The sequence below is a fragment of the Leptodactylus fuscus genome, unplaced genomic scaffold (genome assembly GCF_031893055.1).
Source record: "Leptodactylus fuscus isolate aLepFus1 unplaced genomic scaffold, aLepFus1.hap2 HAP2_SCAFFOLD_143, whole genome shotgun sequence".
Taxonomy (NCBI): Eukaryota; Metazoa; Chordata; class Amphibia; order Anura; family Leptodactylidae; genus Leptodactylus; species Leptodactylus fuscus.
This window is the reverse complement of record NW_027440165.1, coordinates 136770-157898: the sequence shown is the minus strand read 5'-3', so window position 1 is coordinate 157898 and position 21129 is coordinate 136770. Positions and strand designations below refer to the sequence as shown.

Below are 21129 nucleotides of genomic sequence, written 5' to 3'. Positions count from 1 at the left end.
CTAAGCTGTATTTCCCCAGAGACTGTAACCACTAAGCTGTATTTCCCCAGAGACTGTAACCACTAAGCTGTATGTGCCCCAGAAACTGTAACCACTAAGCTGTATGTGCCCAGAGACTGTAACCACTAAGCTGTATTTCCCCAGAGACTGTAACCACTAAGCTGTATTTCCCCAGAGACTGTAACCACTAAGCTGTATGTGCCCCAGAAACTGTAACCACTAAGCTGTATTTCCCCAGAGACTGTAACCACTAAGCTGTATGTCCCCAGTGACTGTAATCACTAAGCTCTATTTCCCCAGAGACTGTAACCACTAAGCTGTATGTGCCCCAGAGACTGTAACCACTAAGCTTTATGTCCCCAGAGACTGTAACCACTAAGCTGTATGTGTCCCAGAGGCTGTAACCACTAAGCTGTATGTGCCCCAGAGACTGTAACCGCTAAGCTGTATGTGCCCCAAAGACTGTAACCACTAAGCTGTATGTGCCCCAGAGACTGTAACCACTAAGCTGTATGTGCCCCAGAGATTGTAACCACTAAGCTGTATATGCCAAGAGACTGTAACCACTAAGCTGTAGGTGCCCCAGAGATTGTAACCACTAAGCTGTATGTGCCCCAGAGATTGTAACCACTAAGCTGTATGTGCCCCAGAGACTGTAACCACTAAGCTGTATGTGCCCAGAGACTGTAACCACTAAGCTGTATTTCCCCAAAGACTGTAACCACTAAGCTGTATTTCCCCAGAGACTGTAACCACTAAGCTGTATGTCCCCAGAGACTGTAACCACTAAGCTGTATGTGCCCAGAGACTGTAACCACTAAGATGTATGTGCCCAGAGACTGTAACCACTAAGCTGTATGTGCCCAGAGACTGTAACCACTAAGCTGTATGTCCCCAGAGACTGTAACCACTAAGCTGTATGTGGCCCAGAGACTGTAACCAGTAAGCTGTATGTGCCCCAGAGACTGTAACCACTAAGCTGTATGTCCCCAGAGACTGTAACCACTAAGCTGTGTACCAACTAGAGACTGTAACCACTAAGCTGTATGTGCCCCAGAGACTGTAACCACTAAGCTGTATGTCCCCAGAGACTGTAACCACTAAGCTGTGTACCAACCAGAGACTGTAACCACTAAGCTGTATGTGCCCCAGAGACTGTAACCACTAAGCTGTATGTCCCCAGAGACTGTAACCACTAAGCTGTATGTCCCCAGAGACTGTAACCACTAAGCTGTATGTCCCCAGAGACTGTAACCACTAAGCTGTATGTCCCCAGAAATTGTAACCACTAAGCTGAATGTCCCCAGAGACTGTAACCACTAAGCTGTATGTGCCCAGAGACTGTAACCACTAAGCTGTATGTCCCCAGAGACTGTAACCACTAAGCTGTATGTCCCCAGAGACTGTAACCACTAAGCTGTATGTGCCCAGAGACTGTAACCACTAAGCTGTATGTCCCCAGAGACTGTAACCACTAAGCTGTATGTCCCCAGAGACTGTAACCACTAAGCTTTATGTCCCCAGAGACTGTAACCACTAAGCTGTATGTGCCCCAGAGACTGTAACCACTAAGCTGTATGTCCCCAGAGATTGTAACCACTAAGCTGTATGTGCCCCAGAGACTGTAACCGCTAAGCTGTATGTGCCCCAGAGACTGTAACCACTAAGCTGTATGTGCCCCAGAGACTGTAACCACTAAGCTTTATGTCCCCAGAGACTGTAACCACTAAGCTGTATGTGCCTCAGAGACTGTAACCACTAAGCTGTATGTCCCCAGAGATTGTAACCACTAAGCTGTATGTGCCCCAGAGACTGTAACCGCTAAGCTGTATGTGCCCCAGAGACTGTAACCACTAAGCTGTATGTGCCCCAGAGACTGTAACCACTAAGCTTTATGTCCCCAGAGACTGTAACCACTAAGCTGTATGTGCCCAGAGATTGTAACCACTAAGCTGTATGTGCCCAGAGACTGTAACCACTAAGCTGTATGTGCCCCAGAGACTGTAACCACTAAGCTGTATGTGCCCCAGAGACTGTAACCACCAAGCTGTATGTGCCCCAGAGATTGTAACCACTAAGCTGTATGTGCCCCAGAGACTGTAACCACTAAGCTGTATGTGCCCAGAGACTGTAACCACTAAGCTGTATTTCCCCAGAGACTGTAACCACTAAGCTGTATTTCCCCAGAGACTGTAACCACTAAGCTGTATGTGCCCCAGAAACTGTAACCACTAAGCTGTATTTCCCCAGAGACTGTAACCACTAAGCTGTATGTCCCCAGAGACTGTAACCACTAAGCTCTATTTCCCCAGAGACTGTAACCACTAAGATATATGTGCCCAGAGACTGTAACCACTAAGCTGTATGTCCCCAGAGACTGTAACCACTAAGCTGTATGTGGCCCAGAGACTGTAACCACTAAGCTGTATGTGCCCCAGAGACTGTAACCACTAAGCTGTATGTCCCCAGAGACTGTAACCACTAAGCTGTATGTCTCCAGAGACTGTAACCACTAAGCTTTGCACTAACCAGAGACTGTAACCACTAAGCTGTATGTGCCCCAGAGACTGTAACCACTAAGCTGTATGTGCCCAGAGACTGTAACCACTAAGCTTTGCACTAACCAGAGACTGTAACCACTAAGCTGTATGTGCCCAGAGACTGTAACCACTAAGATGTATGTGCCCAGAGACTGTAACCACTAAGCTCTATGTGCCCCAGAGACTGTAACCGCTAAGCTGAATGTGCCCAGAGACTGTAACCACTAAGCTGTGTGACCACCAGAGCTGTAACCACTAACCTGTGTGCTCTCTCAGAGACTGTAACCAATAGCTGTATGTCCACCAGAGACTGTAACCACTAAGCTGTATGTGCCCAGAGACTGTAACCACTAAGCTGTATGTCCCCCAGAGACTGTAACCACTAAGCTGTATGTGCCACAGAGACTGTAACCACTAAGCTGTATGTGCCCCCGAGACTGTAACCACTAAGCTGTATGTGCCCCAGAGACTGTAACCACTAAGCTGTATGTGCCCAGAGACTGTAACCACTAAGCTTTGCACTAACCAGAGACTGTAACCACTAAGCTGTATGTGCCCAGAGACTGTAACCACTAAGATGTATGTGCCCAGAGACTGTAACCACTAAGCTGTATGTGCCCAGAGACTGTAACCACTAAGCTGAATGTCCCCAGAGACTGTAACCACTAAGCTGTATGTGGCCCAGAGACTGTAACCACTAAGCTGTATGTGCCCCAGAGACTGTAACCGCTAAGCTGAATGTGCCCAGAGACTGTAACCACTAAGCTGTATGTGGCCCAGAGACTGTAACCACTAAGCTGTATGTGCCCCAGAGACTGTAACCGCTAAGCTGAATGTGCCCAGAGACTGTATCCGCTAAGCTGTATGTGGCCCAGAGACTGTAACCACTAAGCTGTATGTGCCCCAGAGACTGTAACCCCTAAGCTGAATGTGCCCAGAGACTGTATCCGTTAAGCTGTATGTGGCCCAGAGACTGTAACCACTAAGCTTTATGTGCCCCAGAGACTGTAACCACTAAGCTGTATGTGCCCCAGAGACTGTAACCACTAAGCTGTGTGTGCCCCAGAGACTGTAACTGCTAAGCTGAATGTGCCCAGAGACTGTAACCGCTAAGCTGTATGTGGCTTAGAAACTGTAACCACTAAGCTGAATGTCCCCAGAGACTGTAACCACTAAGCTGTATGTGCCCAGAGACTGTAACCACTAAGCTGTATGTCCCCAGAGACTGTAACCACTAAGCTGTATGTCCCCAGAGACTGTAACCACTAAGCTGTATGTGCCCAGAGACTGTAACCACTAAGCTGTATGTCCCCAGAGACTGTAACCACTAAGCTGTATGTCCCCATAGACTGTAACCACTAAGCTGTATGTGCCCCAGAGACTGTAACCATTAAGCTGAATGTGCCCAGAGACTGTAACCACTAAGCTGTATGTGGCCCAGAGACTGTAACCACTAAGCTGTATGTGCCCCAGAGACTGTAACCGCTAAGCTGAAGTGCCCAGAGACTGTAACCACTAAGCTGTGTGACCACCAGAGCTGTAACCACTAACCTGTGTGCTCTCTCAGAGACTGTAACCAATAGCTGTATGTCCACCAGAGACTGTAACCACTAAGCTGTATGTACCCAGAGACTGTAACCACTAAGCTGTATGTCCCCCAGAGACTGTAACCACTAAGCTGTATGTGCCCCAGAGACTGTAACCACTAAACTGTATGTGCCCCAGAGACTGTAACCACTAAGCTGTATGTGCCCAGAGACTGTAACCACTAAGCTTTGCACTAACCAGAGACTGTAACCACTAAGCTGTATGTGCCCCAGAGACTGTAACCACTAAGCTGTATGTGCCCAGAGACTGTAACCACTAAGCTTTGCACTAACCAGAGACTGTAACCACTAAGCTGTATGTGCCCAGAGACTGTAACCACTAAGATGTATGTGCCCCAGAGACTGTAACCACTAAGCTGTATGTGCCCAGAGACTGTAACCACTAAGCTTTGCACTAACCAGAGACTGTAACCACTAAGCTGTATGTGCCCAGAGACTGTAACCGCTAAGCTGAATGTGCCCAGAGACTGTAACCACTAAGCTGTGTGACCACCAGAGCTGTAACCACTAACCTGTGTGCTCTCTCAGAGACTGTAACCAATAGCTGTATGTCCACCAGAGACTGTAACCACTAAGCTGTATGTGCCCAGAGACTGTAACCACTAAGCTGTATGTCCCCCAGAGACTGTAACCACTAAGCTGTATGTGCCACAGAGACTGTAACCACTAAGCTGTATGTGCCCCAGAGACTGTAACCACTAAGCTGTATGTGCCCCAGAGACTGTAACCACTAAGCTGTATGTGCCCAGAGACTGTAACCACTAAGCTTTGCACTAACCAGAGACTGTAACCACTAAGCTGTATGTGCCCCAGAGACTGTAACCACTAAGCTGTATGTGCCACAGAGACTGTAACCACTAAGCTGTATGTGCCCCAGAGACTGTAACCACTAAGCTGTATGTGCCCCAGAGACTGTAACCACTAAGCTGTATGTGCCCAGAGACTGTAACCACTAAGCTTTGCACTAACCAGAGACTGTAACCACTAAGCTGTATGTGCCCCAGAGACTGTAACCACTAAGCTGTATGTGCCCAGAGACTGTAACCACTAAGCTTTGCACTAACCAGAGACTGTAACCACTAAGCTGTATGTGCCCAGAGACTGTAACCACTAAGATGTATGTGCCCAGAGACTGTAACCACTAAGCTGTATGTGCCCAGAGACTGTAACCACTAAGCTGTATGTGGCCCAGAGACTGTAACCACTAAGCTGTATGTGCCCCAGAGACTGTAACCGCTAAGCTGAATGTGCCCAGAGACTGTAACCACTAAGCTGTATGTGGCCCAGAGACTGTAACCACTAAGCTGTATGTGCCCTAGAGACTGTAACCTCTAAGCTGAATGTGCCCAGAGACTGTATCCGCTAAGCTGTATGTGCCCCAGAGACTGTAACCACTAAGCTGTGTGTGCCCCAGAGACTGTAACCACTAAGCTGTATGTGCCCAGAGACTGTAACCACTAAGCTGTATGTCCCCAGAGACTGTAACCACTAAGCTGTATGTCCCCAGAGACTGTAACCAAATTGTAGTTATTAAGAACAATTTGAGGATGATAATAATAATATTTATTATTTTTCGGTTATTGTTTCGGGGATTACTTTTCTGAGTTCCACGTGTGGTAACTTTATACCGATCGTTACAATTGCAGCAGTACCAGAATTCAGTTGCTGTAGATTGGGGATGTCTACTTACCGGGGCATTGTGGTAGGTTACACACAGCCTCCTGGAAAGACTCTCCTGTGCAGTTTTTTCCACTGGGACAGAATCGGGAGCGCGTCTTGACCGCAGGATATTGGATGTCTGAGCAGCTCTTAGAACATGGCGTCCACTGCGACCAGGAACTAAGCCCTTCACCTGCGCCTGGATGGGATCAAAGGGTTCATAGATTTAATACCTGAGAACTGAGGCCTAATGGAGTGAAGCTGCAGTGCCGCACTGAATCCATTTTGGGGTTACCTATGGGCTCCACAGTCGTCTCCAAGGTGGGTTCTATCGTATCTGGAAGACAGAAGATCAAGGTTATGCATGAAGGTCATACAAGTCTATGTATTGTGCAGTGGTTGGGGAGGGGGCACTCACCTCCACACTCTGCCGTCTGACAGTACTTTATGTCCACTTCGGGCCCCTCACACTCCCTGCCTCCATTGGCCGGGGCAGGATTAGTGCAGTCACGTGATCGGGTCATGTTACCCAGGCCTCCGCAGGTCACTGAGCAGGGGCTCCAGGGGGTCCACTGGGTGAAGCCTCCATCCACCGGACAGGCAGAGAGCGTGCAATTCATGTGGCCCCTAACACACGTGCTACAGAGTGGACAGAGAGGACAGAGTGTGAGTTCACTGCAGAGTTAGGAAGAATTAATTATGAATCTATGTGCACGCGCCTCCTCCCCTGTTCTCATGGCTATAGATGTGCCTGCCAGGGCAGGAGGGGACTGGGATTCACTCATCCCTAAACATTAGCATGCCCTCTGCCGTACTGACTGGCCCAGCCAGGGGATAGCACTAGGTAACAGTAGTCGTAGTCAGGCAGGCAGTACAGCGGACTCTGGGAGTAGTATATCCCTATGTGATATACCCAAAAATACTGCCACTGAAAAATAGAATTCCTCCAAAAAACCATGGTGACCGAAAATAAAAAGTCGCAGCTCTCTGCAAAAATGAGACCCCAGCATCCCCAACACCAAAATAGTCTCAGTCCTAAGGTCTATTATCACTAGACTTAGTCTCCTACTTTAACCCTACACAACGTACACTGTGTGGCACATATACATAGACTTGTATTTAAAGGGATCCTCTCATTAGAATCCCTTTTTTGCTAACTAACACGTAGGAATAGCCTTAAGAAAGGTTAATCTTCTCCTACCTTTAGATGTCTTCTTCACGCCGCTGTTTGGTAGATATTCTGTTTTCCCTTTTTATGCAAATGAGTTCTCTCGCAGCACTGGGGGCGGGCCCCAGCTCTCAGACAGCACTGGAGGTGTCCCCAATGCTGCGAGAGAACTCTCCAGCGCCGCCTCCATCTTCTTCAGGAACCGGCATCTATGCGTCGTCTTCCAGTCTAGCTTTCAATCTTCTATGCATGTGCAGTCGGCTAGGTCTTGGGCAAAGCCAACTGCACCTGCGCGCGGCCATTTTTTTGTGGCCGCTTACGTGATCTCCTGTAGTAAGCGGCCACAAAAAAATGACCGCACAGGTGCAATCTGCTCTGCCCGACGCATAGCCGACTGCGCACGCGTAGAAGTTTGAAAGCCAGGCCGGAAGACGATGCGTAGAGGCCGGTTCCTGAAGAAGATGGAGGCGGGGCTGGAGAATTCTTTTGCAGCATTGGGCCTGCCCCCAGTGCTGTTTGAGTGCTGTGGCCCGCCCCCAGTGCTGCGATAGAACTCATTTGCATAAAGACGGAACACAGAATATCTACTGAACGGCAGCGCGGAGAAGACATCTAAAGGTAGGAGAAGAATAACCTCTCTTAAGGCTATTGCTACGTTTTAGTTAGAAAAAATGATAGGATCCCTTTAAGTAAGGAGTCTTTAAGGGATGATCCAGTGCTATATAGGTAAACCGTTGCGCTTATTCTCCTGCTTGTAACACCTATTGGAAGTTAGCCAGAAAGCAGAAGCATTGCAAAATAGCAGAAGAGAAAAGCCAAACAACAGCACCAACAGGTGGTAAACACCCAAAAACAGCCATCTAAAGGTGAGGGTCTGCTTTGGCTTATATACTAGACATGTTCCCAAGCCAAAGGAGAAGAAGAAGTCCATCATTCCTACCATGTGCTGCAGCCCACACGAATCTCTGCTCCCGGCATCAGCTCATCTCCTGGTCTCAGCCTGGTTCCTGGCATCAGCTCATCTCCTGGTCTCAGCCCGGTTCCTGGCATCAGCTCATCTCCTGGTCTCAGCCCGGTTCCTGGCATCAGCTCATCTCCTGGTCTCAGCCCGGTTCCTGGCATCAGCTCATCTCCTGGTCTCAGCCCGGTTCCTGGCATCAGCTCATCTCCTGGTCTCAGCCCGGTTCCTGGCATCAGCTTGTCTTCTGGTCTCACCCCTGTTCCTGGCTGGATGTGCTGATCATCAGATAGCTGGCTCCTCAGTGCATGGAGAATGTCTTCTGTCACCAGGCAAGGACAATCCTGACCACAACATGGGGTATAACGTTAGAGCATTGTTATTTTCCTGCTTGTGGTGTTACCCTCCAGAGGATGACAATTCTCCATCCTAGTCATGCGATGTTCACATGTGGACTCAGCTCTTGACTAGGATACAGTCCTATGAAAAAGTTTGTGCCCCCCTATTAATCTTAATCCTTGTTAGTTGTAAATATTTTGGTGTTTGTCATGTCAGTCTGATCTATCTAATAACTGATGGACACAGTAATATTTCAGGATTGGAATGAGGTTTATTGTACTAACAGAAAATGTCCAATATGCATTACACCAAAATGTGACCGGTGCAGAAGTCTGGGCACCTCAACAGAAAAGTGACATTAATATTTCGTAGCTCCTCCTTTTGCCTCTAGTCGCTTCCTGTAGCTGTTAATCAGTTCCTGGATCCTGGATGAAGGTATTTTGGACCATTCCTCTTTACAATTCGCGTTCAGTTCAGTTTGATGGTGGCCGAGCATGGACAGCCCGCTTCCAATCATCCCACAGATGTTCAATGATATTCAGGTCTGGGGACTGGGATGGCCATTCCAGAACATTGTAATTGTTCCTCTGCATGAATGCCTGAGGATTTGGAGCGGTGTTTTGGATCATTGTCTTGCTGAAATATCCATCCCCGGCGTAACTTCAACTTCATCACTGATTCTTGAACATTATTCTCAAGAATCTGCTGATACTGAGTGGAATCCATGCGACCCTCAACTTTAACAAGATCCCCGATGCCGGCATTGGCCACACAGCCCCAAAGCATGATGGAACCTCCACCAAATCTTACAGTGGGTAGCATGTGTTTTTCTTGGAATGCTGTTTTTTTGGACGCCATGCATAACGCCTTTTTGTATGACCAAACAACTCAATCTTTGTTTCATCAGTCCACAGGACCTTCTTCCAAAATGAAGCTGGCTTGTCCCAATGTACTTTTGCATCCCTCAGGCAGTGACTCTATTTGTGGCGTACGTGCAGAAACGGCTTCTTTCTCATCACTCTCCCATACAGCTTCTATTTGTGCAAAGTGCGCTGTATTGCTGACCGATGCACAGTGACACCATCTGCAGCAAGATGATGCTGCAGCTCTTTGGAGGTGTCTGTGGATTGTCCTTGACTGTTCTCACCATTCTTCTTCTCTGCCTTTCTGATATTTTTCTTGGCCTGCCACTTCTGGGCTTAACAAGAACTGTCCCTGTGCTCTTCCATTTCCTTACTATGTTCCTCACAGTGGAAACTGACAGGTTCAATCTCTGAGACAACTTTTTGTCTCCTTCCCCTGAACAACTATGTGGAACAATCTTTGTTTTCAGATCATTTGAGAGTTGTTTTTAGTAGCCCATGATGCCACTCTTCAGAGGAGATTCAGATAGGAGAACAACTTGCAATTGGCCACCTTAAAGGGATTCTACCATTAAACTACTTTTTTTTCTAATGAACACGTCGGAATAGCCTTAAGAAAAGTTATTCGTCTCCTACCTTTAGACGTGGTCTCCGCCACGCCGTTCCGTAGAAGTACTGGTTTTAACCGGTATGCAAATGAGCTCTCCGCAGCAATGAGGGCGGGCCCCAGCGCTGAAACACCGATGAGCGCGTCTCCATTGCTGCCCAGAGGTTTTTCCTGCGCCGCCTCCTTCTTCTCCATAACTCCGCCTCTTCTGGCTTCTCATGCTCTTGTAGTTCTATACAGGAGCATAGAGAGGCAACCCCAAAATGGCTGCCGGCCAGCTCCTGTATTGAACTAAGAGAAGCCAGAAGAGGCGGAGTTGCTGCAGAAGAAGGAGGCGGCGCAGGAAAGAGCTCTCGGGCAGCAATGAGGATGTGCTCATCGGCCTTTCAGCGCTGGGGCTCGCCCTTATTGCTGCGGAGAGCTCATTTGCATACCGGTTAAAACCGGTATTTCTATGGAACGGCGCGGCGGAGACCACGTCTAAAGGTAGGAGACGAATAGCCTTTCTTAAGACTATTCCGACGTGTTCATTAGAAAAAAAAGTATTTTAATGGTAGAATCCCTTTAAGTACCTTTTCTCATGATTGGATACACCTGGCTATGAAGTGCAAAGCTCAGTGAGGTTACAAAACCAATTCTGTGCTTCAGTAAGTCAGTAACAAGCAGTTAGGAGTATTCACATCAATAACATGATAAGCGGACCAAAATTTTTGCACCGGTCACATTTTGGTGTAATGCATATTGCGCATTTTCTGTTAGTACAATAAACCTCATTCCAATCCTGAAATATTACTGTGTCCATCAGTTATTAGATATATCAAACTGAAATGGCTGTTGCAAACACCAAAATATTTACAACTAACAAGGATTAAGATTAATAGGGGGGCACTAACTTTTTCATAGGACTGTAAGTAGTCATCCATGGAAGCGAACAACAGAGGTTCACACTGAGTGACAGCAAGCAGAGGGCTTGTGAGGGACTGAGATATAATGTATATGAGAACAGGTAAGGTAGAATTTTTGGTTTCATTACTAGGAGACTGCAGGATGTCTGACCGTGACACATGAGCCGTTGTGGAAGTAGGTGCCCAGCGGGCAGTGGCATCCCTCCTCACAGTCATCCGGATAACACTCCACCTGCTGGGTCAGGTGGGCACAACTGTACGGGCAGCTGTCATTCGTCACACACTCTCGATAGAGCCGGTCCACAGGACAGCCGATGTCTGGAGAAGACACGAAGAGCCACCAATGACACATAATCCAGAGACAACAGACAGAGTGAACCTAACCTGGAAGCCATAAGCGATGGGCGAGAGGGATCTACAAGGATCTACACCAGGATCTTGAGCTCATTCACAGGATTGACAGGACCCCAGTGCCACCAGTCTATAGATGGTCTTGTACTAGAGATGGTACTTCATGTCTATACATGATCCAAACCTCAGGTTTTGTCTACATTCATCTCCTATAGCATTAGAGCATTACTAGAAACCTTCCCTACATCTCTGTGGACTTCACAAGAAGATCTGGTGTCCCGTTAAATCCAAGATGGCAACGTTCAAGAAGGTCAGATCAGGTTGGTTCCTGACTTGTAGATTACCTGATCCACCTTCAGGTTTGACTTGTTCGTTATCTGTCCACCATACTTTACCTAGACACACTTGGGTGTTACACATCCGGCTCTGAATGGCCTTCCCTTCACATTCTTGGTGCCGACATTCCCGGACCCGTATCTGCTCTCCTCCCCCACAGGTCAGGCTGCATGGTGACCATGAGGACCACTTACTCCATGGATCCTGATCTGTAATCAGAAGATCCAGACAAAATAGTGATTCCTCTAGAACCCAAGTATGAAGAAACCAGACAGAAACACACCCATGTGAACTAGTCAGAGTCATGGAAAGATCCCAGGTCACATCCCTATATGAGGGTCGGAGAAGTTATACACCATGTAAGCACTGCATTTACCTGCACAGGTGGGGGCCTGGCAAAGTCTCTTCTGCTCATGGTCCCCTACACAATCATGTCCACCATTCTGAGGTACAGGGTTGTCACATCGTCTTGAGCGACTCTGGACTCCATCTCCACAGCTCACAGAACATGTGGACCAAGAGCTCCAAATTCCCCAGTCACCATCCAAACGACACTGAGGATCGGGTCTACATAGAAGGACGCCACTGGAGCAGGTGCTGAAAGGAGAGGACGCAAAAGATTTAAAACTCCCTAATCTGCACCTGACCTAGTTCTGTAGTCTACATCTGACAACTGAAGTGGTGGAGTCATGAGCTCAGATCTGGTGGTGGACTCATGAGCTCAGATCTGAAGTGATGAACTCAGGAGCTCACCTCTGAAGTGTTGGAGTCCTAAACTCAGATCTGAAGTGGTGGAGTCCTGAGCTCAGATCTGGTGGTGGACTCATGAGCTCAGATCTGAAGTGGTGGAGTCATGAGCTCAGATCTGAAGTGGTGGAGTCCTAAACTCAGATCTGGTGGTGGACTCATGAGCTCAGATCTGAAGTGGTGGACTCATGAGCTCAGATCTGAAGTGGTGGAGTCATGAGCTCAGATCTGAAATGGTGGAGTCCTAAACTCAGATCTGAAGTGGTGGAGTCCTGAGCTTATTCTGCATTGGGGGAGTCATGAGCTCAGATCTGAAGCGGTAGAGTCCTAAACTCAGATCTGAAGTGGTGGACTCATGAGCTCAGATCTGGTGGTGGACTCATGAGCTCAGATCTGGTGGTGAACTCATGAGCTCAGATCTGGTGGTGGACTCAGGAGCTCAGCTCTGAAGTGGTGGAGTCCTAAACTCAGATCTGAAGTGGTGGAGTCCTCAACTTATCCTGCATTGGGGAAGTCATGAGCTCAGATCTGAAGTGGTGGACTCATGAGCTCAGATCTGAAGTGATGGACTCAGGAGCTCAGCTCTGAAGTGGTGGAGTCCTAAACTCAGATCTGAAGTGATGGAGTCCTGAGCTTGGTTTCAGATTGCTGCCATGAAGGTTTTACTAAGTTGACCTAAATGTCTTCTAAAGGCAATTGGAGGAGGGTATTAAACTGTGGGGGTAGCTGGAGGGGGACATTATACTGTGGGGGTAGCTGGAGGGGTACATGAAGCTGCATGGGTGGCTGAAGAGGGAAACTATGGGTGAACCAGGAGAGGGACTTTATGCTGTGGGGGCAATTTTACATTATAATGTGGGGTATATCATGTTAGGGTGGCAGTAGGGGCATTATACTGTGTGGGGGCAGAAAGAGAAATGGATGGGAATGGGCGGAGTCAACGTAGAAGTGGGTGGGGCTAAAGTATGAGAAAGGACTCCGCTGGCTCCGACAACATGTAAATACAAACTAAAGGGTTAATGTTATTTGTGAAGCTACAGGGGTGACAGCTGGGGGGGGGGGGGGCGCTAGACTGGTCCTACTGAGGACAGGGATACATGATATATACTGCGGAGTATATGGCTGCTATCTGTGCTCACCAGTTCTTGCACGGACCAGTCACTACTTCTCCCGGCTCTGCATATTCCCAGTGACTTGGTCCAGACCAGACAGAACCAGCGCCGGAGTCCAATGATTCTAAAAAACAGCAAAAATCACAATGAGTGACCATTTCATGGGGTGGTCATGGAGGACATGGATTACTCATGTTTGGGAAGGTCTCCGCCTTGTATCATGGCTGTCCCTGCCCTTCAAACTAAACTTACGGGTCTGATATTTGCATCTACAGTCACTGGGGGCCACACACTGCCCGTCCTGCAGGAGGCGCCCCTCAGGACATCCACATGATGGTTGGCACTGCTCACTCTCCATACACATGGTGCCTCCATGAAGATCGTCACAGGATCGGGGGCAGGGTTTACCGCAGGTGAAGTCCACCAGGTCTCTGCCGCACTCTGCAGGGGAGATAATAGAGCTTGATGTCTACCATCCTCCAGTGGACGGTGGAGCCCAGGAGCTACCAGGAGATCGGCATCACAAGTGGTCACACATGGACATCACCTGAGCACTGGGTGCTGTTGTCCTGGCAGGTCTGGCTCTGTCTAGATTCCCCTGTACATGGTGAACCCCCAAAGCGTGCCGGTGGGTTATTACACTGCCTGGTCCTCACAGAGTCTCCAGAACAGGCGTCACACAACGACCACGGACTCCATGGACCCCAGCTACCATTCACTATGGAGAGATGAGTGCTGGTTACATGACACACTGCCACCAGGGGGCGACCATCTCACTGCAGCTTACCTGGACAGAAGGACGGGTGCGGACACTCCCTGTGCTCCAGTTGCACCCCAGTGTCTCCATAATACTGCTGGATGTCCTCACATTGTTCTCCACCATCCCGGGGACTGGGACAAGCACAGCTCCGGTACCGTGTCACCACCTCAGTGCCGCATGTCCTGGAGCAGGGGGTCCAGTCTGACCACGCACACCAGCTGCCGGACACTGACATAGACATGATGGGAGTTATACTTCAGGAGAGATGTCCCTCAGCCTCTAATGGCTGCTCTTCATACAGGTGAAGCATGTGCCCTATTTATGCCAGTTCTCCATCATATGTTCACAGGTGAGATCCCCGACATCTCTGGGCACATACAGATGAATGGGGCGTACCTCCGGAAGCGCTGCCCCCTGGGGGTCACTATACAGAGCAACCTCCCCATTTATAATACTAAGCACTTCACTACCCATATCCAGTGCCCGCTCACCCGCTGCCCTATGCCCAGCGTCCAAACCCCTACACCCACAATAATTACCGGCACAGATGGCACTGGTGCACTTCATGGCGCCGTTCACACAGGTGCTGAGGAGATACCAGACATTCAGTACAGGTGTCCCAGGACACAGGGGTAGGATGGTTCAGGGGTTAGGCAGCTCTCACCAGTTATTACAGCCATCGCCCTTCGGTACAGTCTCTCCTGGAAGGCGTCTCGTCCCTGTTGGGATGTCCAGGCAGGTGCAGTCCTCCAGCTGTACACACGAGGAGCCATTGCCAGCCAGAAGCTTCCCCAGAGGGCAGTGACAGCCCGGCAGGCAGCGCTCAGAGCATTGCTGGGGAGACCGATAATAAGGAGGAGTCTGATCTCGCCGCATTATAGGAAGACTTGTCAGAAAGACAAAAATGGCGGCTCACCTGACTGAGTGTCACCTCATCACATGACCTGGGGCAGGTCGGACCACAACTGCTATACACAGAGCCCAAGATGGTCGAGCAGTTAAATGGGGGAGAACTCGAGTCTAGGAATAAGATACAAGATGTGGATGTACAGGTGGTGGCAGGTGTAATGAGGTGTGGATGTACAGGTGGTGGCAGGTGTAATGAGATGTGGATGTACAGGTGGTGGCAGGTGTAATGAGGTGTGGATGTACAGGTGGTGGCAGGTGTAATGAGATGTGGATGTACAGGTGGTGGCAGGTGTAATGAGATGTGGATGTACAGGTGGTGGCAGGTGTAATGAGATGTGGATATACAGGTGGTGGCAGGTGTAATGAGATGTGGATGTACAGGTGGTGGCAGGTGTAATGAGGTGTGGATGTACAGGTGGTGGCAGGTGTAATGAGATGTGAATGTACAGGTGGTGGCAGGTGTAATGAGATGTGGATGTACAGGTGGTGGCAGGTGTAATGAGATGTGGATGTACAGGTGGTGGCAGGTGTAATGAGATGTGGATATACAGGTGGTGGCAGGTGTAATGAGATGTGGATGTACAGGTGGTGGCAGGTATAATGAGGTGTGGATGTACAGGTGGTGGCAGGTGTAATGAGATGTGAATGTACAGGTGGTGGCAGGTGTAATGAGATGTGGATGTACAGGTGGTGGCAGGTGTAATGAGATGTGGATGTACGGATGGTGGAAGTAATGACATGTGGATATACAGGTGGTGGCAGGTGTAATGAGATGTGGATGTACAGGTGGTGGCAGGTGTAATGAGATGTGGATATACAAGTGGTGGCAGGTGTAATGAGATGTGGATGTACAAGTGGTGGCAGGTGTAATGAGATGTGGATGTACGGATGGTGGAAGTAATGACATGTGGATGTACAGGTGGTGGCAGGTGTAATGAGATGTGGATGTACAGGTGGTGGCAGGTGTAATGAGATGTGGATGTACAAGTGGTGGCAGGTGTAATGAGATGTGGATGTACGGATGATGGTGGAAGTAATGACATGTGGATGAACGAGTGGTGGCAGGTGTAATGAGATGTGGATGTACAAGTGGTGGCAGGTGTAATGAGATGTGGATGTACGGATGATGGTGGAAGTAATGACATGTGGATGAACAAGTGGTGGCAGGTGTAATGAGATGTGGATGTATAGGTGGTGGCAGGCGTAATGAGATGTGGATGTACAGGTGGTGGCGGAAGTAATGAGATGTGGATGTACAGGTGGTGGCAGGTGTAATGAGATGTGGATGTACAGGTGGTGGCAGGTGTAATGAGATGTGGATGTACAGGTGGTGGCAGGTGTAATGAGATGTGGATGTACAGGTGGTGGCAGGTGTAATGAGATGTGGATGTACAGGTGGTGGCAGGTGTAATGAGATGTGGATGTACAGGTGGTGGCAGTGCTAGACTTACCTGGGCATGGCCCCAGTTGGCATGGCTCCATATCAATGCTCAGACCTTCACAGTAATCCCCTCCTCCAAAGGGAGTTGGATTGTTGCAGGTTCGAGTGCGTAATCTCACCCCTTCTCCACAAGTCTTGGTACAGTCCATCCAGCCGCTCCACGCACTCCAGTTCCCAGTTTCTGTTAAAAGATTTATGGGAGAGACCACATGAGCAAATCAAGTGAGACCAAGTCCTTACTACTCCTAAGTGCCTGGGCCACGGTGCTCTGACTAGTGGGGTCCTCTGTACTTCCAGTATGTCAGGTCACATGACTACACATCATCCCTTTTATTGGGCAGTGAGGAGCTGGACATGTTCTTCATGGGTGAAGATGAGAGGCCATTACACATTCTCACCAGGACAGGGCTCCAAGCTGCAGGGTTGCTCCTCACGGTCTGGGGCTTCACAGGGTGACCCACCACCAGAAGGAGAAGGCTCAGTGCAGAAGCGATAGCGGTTCTGGAACCCTCCACCACATGATGCAGAACATTCACTCCAGGGCGTCCAAACAGACCAGCTCCCATCTACTGCTATGAAGAGAGAGCACAATATAACAAGGAACAAGCCACAAAGGCTGAACTGATATAACTCTCCAGTAGGGTTGAGCTGATTTTGAGATTTCAGGATCGTTTTTAAGATCTGATTTTCAATCATTCTCCAGCCGATCCCGATCGTGAAATTTGCTAGGCCGCCGATCGGGATCCGATCTTTCCCCATCCCGATCGCTCAGCCCTAGTCTCCAGTACTGGACTGCCAGAAGCCACCAGTACTGTACTGCCAGAAGCCACCTGGACTGGACAGACAGAGGCTGCTACACCTGGGGCCAACTAAGATTGACCTGATACCACCTTCCTCTAGCAGTCTGGCAGGGGCTGCCTATACTGGACTGACAGAAGCCACTTGTGATGGACTAATAGAGGACATTGGGTTTGCACAACACAAACCAATGGTACTGGACTGAAACAAGCCATTAGTACTGAACTGACAGAGGACACCGGTGTTCATTGACTGACAGAAAGTCACCAGAGTCCACAACAAGAATGGCGGAGGAACCTTAGGATGGATTCAAAAGATCTCATATAGAAAGAGGAGACCAAGCCTGAGGAATATTTCAGCCTCCACAAGAGACAAGAGTGACAACGGGAGACACGTAGACAAGTCAGATTCTCACCATCACATGTCAACTCCGAGCAGTTGGTGATCCGGCCCGAAAGACAGGTGCTGGGAAAGAGAAGAAGACAGAGAGGTATGTGACCACAGATAAAGCACAAGAGTCCCAATGGAGGAAATGACTGTACAACAGTTGTACAATAGTCTAGAAAGAACCCTCCACCCAGCGAGTACCTACCATCTAGTGACAACCCTCCACCCAGTGAGTACCTACCATCTAGTGACAACCCTCCACCCAGTGAGTACCTACCATCTAGTGACAACCCTCCACCCAGTGAGTACCTACCATCTAGTGACTACCCTCCAACTTGAGAGAACCTACCATCTAGTGACAACCCTCCACCCAGTGAGTACCTACCATCTAGTGACAACCCTCCACTCAGTGAGAACCTACCATCTAGTGACAACCCTCCATCCTGAGAGAACCTACCATCTAGTGACAACCCTCCACTTGTGAGAACCTACCATCAAGTGACAACCCTCCATCCAGCGAGAACCTACCAACAAGTGACAACCCTCCATCCAGCGAGAACCTACCATCTAGTGACAACCCTACACCCATCGAGTACCTACCATCTAGTGACAACCCTCCACCTAGCGAGAACCTACCATCAAGTGACAACTTTCCACCCAGTGATGACTTGTGGACAATATTCTCCATATCTTCCATATTCCTGTGGTTTATTGCCCTGAGCTCCTGGTAGGCCGCAGTTACTCACCAGTTATTGCAGTCTCTCTGTACGGGGTCTCCAGGCTCATACCAGGCTCCATCCTCAGTGCAGGGGCAGTTATCGGGGGGGACACAGCGATTATTCTACAAGACAGAGGTCACTTCTTACTATAGACACAATTACACATAACACTGCACAATCTGAGCTCCAACAGTACAATGCACCCTGGTAACCGAAAGGATGGAGCGCAGCTCTGGCAGTGACTTCAGTATAAATCATGATGTACAGACTGTGAATGTGTTCACTTGTGGAGGTAACACCCGTGTAGATCACAGTCCCGATCCACAAACACACCCGGCCTGGCTGGAGCAGTTCTTGATGTGGATAGTGTCTCCATTACCCCTGAAGTGGCCATGTAGTCATCTGAATGTCTCAGTGGTGCAGCCTCAGGCTGTGGGCCTGTAGGCACAAGTGATCTCAGGAGAGAGATGAAGAACACTTTCCTGTTCAGTAAAGGGCCGGGTTTCATCTTTTTTTCTCTTCAGTTTCTCTTAAGAAAGACGCTGTAGGAATTTAGTAGAGGAGGCGCAGTGCAGGGATAATACGGTATTTTACCTTAGGGCCCTGCGCCATACTCCACCCCCAACGCCACCCTTAGCTCCTCCCACATGTGATGGCTACTCACCAGTAAGACCGCCCCGTCCTGGCAGTAACAGCCTGGTTGACATGTCCAGTTATGGCCTCCACTGCTGAGATCAGCACAGGATGAGGGACCCTCAGCACACTCCTTCCACACCTTACCATCTAAGCAGAGGCCGGGCTCCTCGCCTGGAAAGAGAAAACTACACCTGAGAATATCCAAGGAAGAGCATCAAACCCACAACGCAAAGAGAGGTCCAGAGCTCCACCCACAACCCATGCATGGACCCACAGCTTCACCCACAACCCACACATGGACCCAGAGCTTCACCCACAACCCACGCATGGATCCAGAGCTTCACCCACAACCCAAGCATGGACCCAGAGCTTCACCCACAACCCACATATAGACCCAGAGCTTCACCCACAACCCAAGCATGGACCCAGAGCTTCACCCACAACCCACATATAGACCCAGAGCTTCACCCACAACCCACGCATGGACCTAGAGCTTCACCCACAACCCACGCATGGACCCAGAGCTTCACTCACAACCCACGCATGGACCCAGAGCTTCACCCACAACCCACGCACAGACCCAGAGCTTCATCCACAACCCACACATGGACCTAGAGCTTCACCCACAACCCACACATGGACCCAGAGCTTCACCCACAACCCATACATGGACCCAGAGCTTCACCCACAACCCATACATGGACCCAGAGCTTCGCCCATAACCCACGCACAGACCCAGAGCTTCATCCACAACCCACACATGGACCCAGAGCTTCACCCACAACCCACACATGGACCCAGAGCTTCACCCACAACCCAAAGAAAGGCCGCTAACTTCAACAACAACCCGAAGAAAGGCCCCTAACTTTACCCACAACCCACACTTGGACCCAGAGCTTCACCCACAACCGATACATGGACCCAGAGCTTCACCCACTACCCAAAAAAAGGCCCCTCACTTCATACACAATCCAAAAACCTTCCTTTACAACCCAATGAGCAGCATGAAGCTTTACACATAACCTAAGAAGATTCACCCACAATCCAGAAGGGTCCCAGAGCTTCATCCACAACTCATGGAGCTTCACCCGAAAGAGGGGCCCAAAGATTTACTCGCAACCTATGGAGCTTCACTCGCAACCCAGTGAGGCGCACAGATGAGTGGCCTAGATGGTGACTGTCATATAGGACAACACAATGGTGACTGCGGCCCCGGATGTGGCTAGAGTATCACAAGTCACTCAGGACCAATAAAGCTCAGGGCTTTACTTATTGAGTATTAGATGAGACACCTCCCGTAAGATGTTGTCATCTTGAAAATGACTATTACAAGGTGTCCTCTGAGGAGACTGAAGACATAATCTTTGGACAGAAGAGACCGTCAGGGTTAATGATTGGGGTGAACATAACCAGCAGAAGGAAGCTTCTCACCAGAACAGGGTCTCAGGTTACAGGTCCCAAACTCGATCCCACGCAGGGTGATACTGACCCGGCTGCGATTCCTGTATCCTCCCCCACAGGGGACTGAACATTCTGACCATGGACCCCATTCTCCAGCAGAGCCTGAAAAAGAATAGACACCCCAAAATGTCAAGATCATTTCACAACTGGGGGGACCTTGTGCAGTGAACGTAGCAGAATCACTGACAGTCCTTCCCTACTGGTCTCATATGCCACCCAAACTATATAGTATAGCGCCAGACAGTGCCTAAGTAATACTATAGCTGGAGACATGGCGACACTTCAAGAGAACCCACCAAGGAGGAACGTGTATTTACTCATGTATGCCGGGGAGTTGATGGTGAAATGTCTTAATCGATAGACCCTCAATGGACTTACCTTTACAAGGCTGCAAACTGCAAAATTCTATAGCAACACTGGAGCCCTCACAAGACCGTCCCCCAAAGGCTGCAGGTGGGTTAGTCTTGGAACGGTAACGACGTCTGGTACCCACATTGCAAGTTCTGCTACAGGAACTCCAGAGTGTCCAGCTGCTCCAACCACAGTCCACTGTACGACCGATAAGAAGACAGAATATCATAGACTACAGCGGAGCTCATAGTGACAGGGGAGACTATACTTGTCAAGAAAGAACTAGATTGGAGAGAAGGTTCTAGAGCAATATTCAGCTCCTACATACACTACATATATCCGGGAGAAATACAGCTCTAAAATGTGTCTATCTGACCAGAATTAAAAAAGGAAAAAATACGTCTACCCATCTACTCAACCAGACCATCCTCTGAAGTGAACAAAACATGTCTACCCATCTACTCAACCAGACCAT

General features: G+C 49.2%; 1 protein-coding gene across 1 annotated transcript in view; it reads right to left on the bottom strand.

Moving 5' to 3' along the window:
* The window catches only part of LOC142187219 (SCO-spondin-like), a 120558-nt gene that overhangs the window by 44680 nt on the left and 54749 nt on the right, over positions 1 to 21129 (bottom strand). The window contains exons 67-88 of the mRNA XM_075261474.1: positions 20682 to 20852; positions 20274 to 20405; positions 18871 to 19013; positions 18234 to 18328; positions 17516 to 17565; positions 16701 to 16874; positions 16313 to 16483; positions 14869 to 14972; positions 14617 to 14786; positions 14492 to 14538; positions 13980 to 14180; positions 13740 to 13910; positions 13436 to 13633; positions 13220 to 13316; positions 11710 to 11930; positions 11393 to 11542; positions 10798 to 10964; positions 8203 to 8276; positions 7915 to 8004; positions 6225 to 6445; positions 6102 to 6143; positions 5838 to 6005 (exon numbers count right to left, since the gene is read on the bottom strand). Of these exons, the coding sequence (XP_075117575.1) occupies positions 5838 to 6005; positions 6102 to 6143; positions 6225 to 6445; positions 7915 to 8004; positions 8203 to 8276; positions 10798 to 10964; positions 11393 to 11542; positions 11710 to 11930; positions 13220 to 13316; positions 13436 to 13633; positions 13740 to 13910; positions 13980 to 14180; positions 14492 to 14538; positions 14617 to 14786; positions 14869 to 14972; positions 16313 to 16483; positions 16701 to 16874; positions 17516 to 17565; positions 18234 to 18328; positions 18871 to 19013; positions 20274 to 20405; positions 20682 to 20852 (3057 nt within the window). The remainder of the gene's footprint in view (positions 1 to 5837; positions 6006 to 6101; positions 6144 to 6224; positions 6446 to 7914; positions 8005 to 8202; positions 8277 to 10797; positions 10965 to 11392; positions 11543 to 11709; positions 11931 to 13219; positions 13317 to 13435; positions 13634 to 13739; positions 13911 to 13979; positions 14181 to 14491; positions 14539 to 14616; positions 14787 to 14868; positions 14973 to 16312; positions 16484 to 16700; positions 16875 to 17515; positions 17566 to 18233; positions 18329 to 18870; positions 19014 to 20273; positions 20406 to 20681; positions 20853 to 21129) is intronic.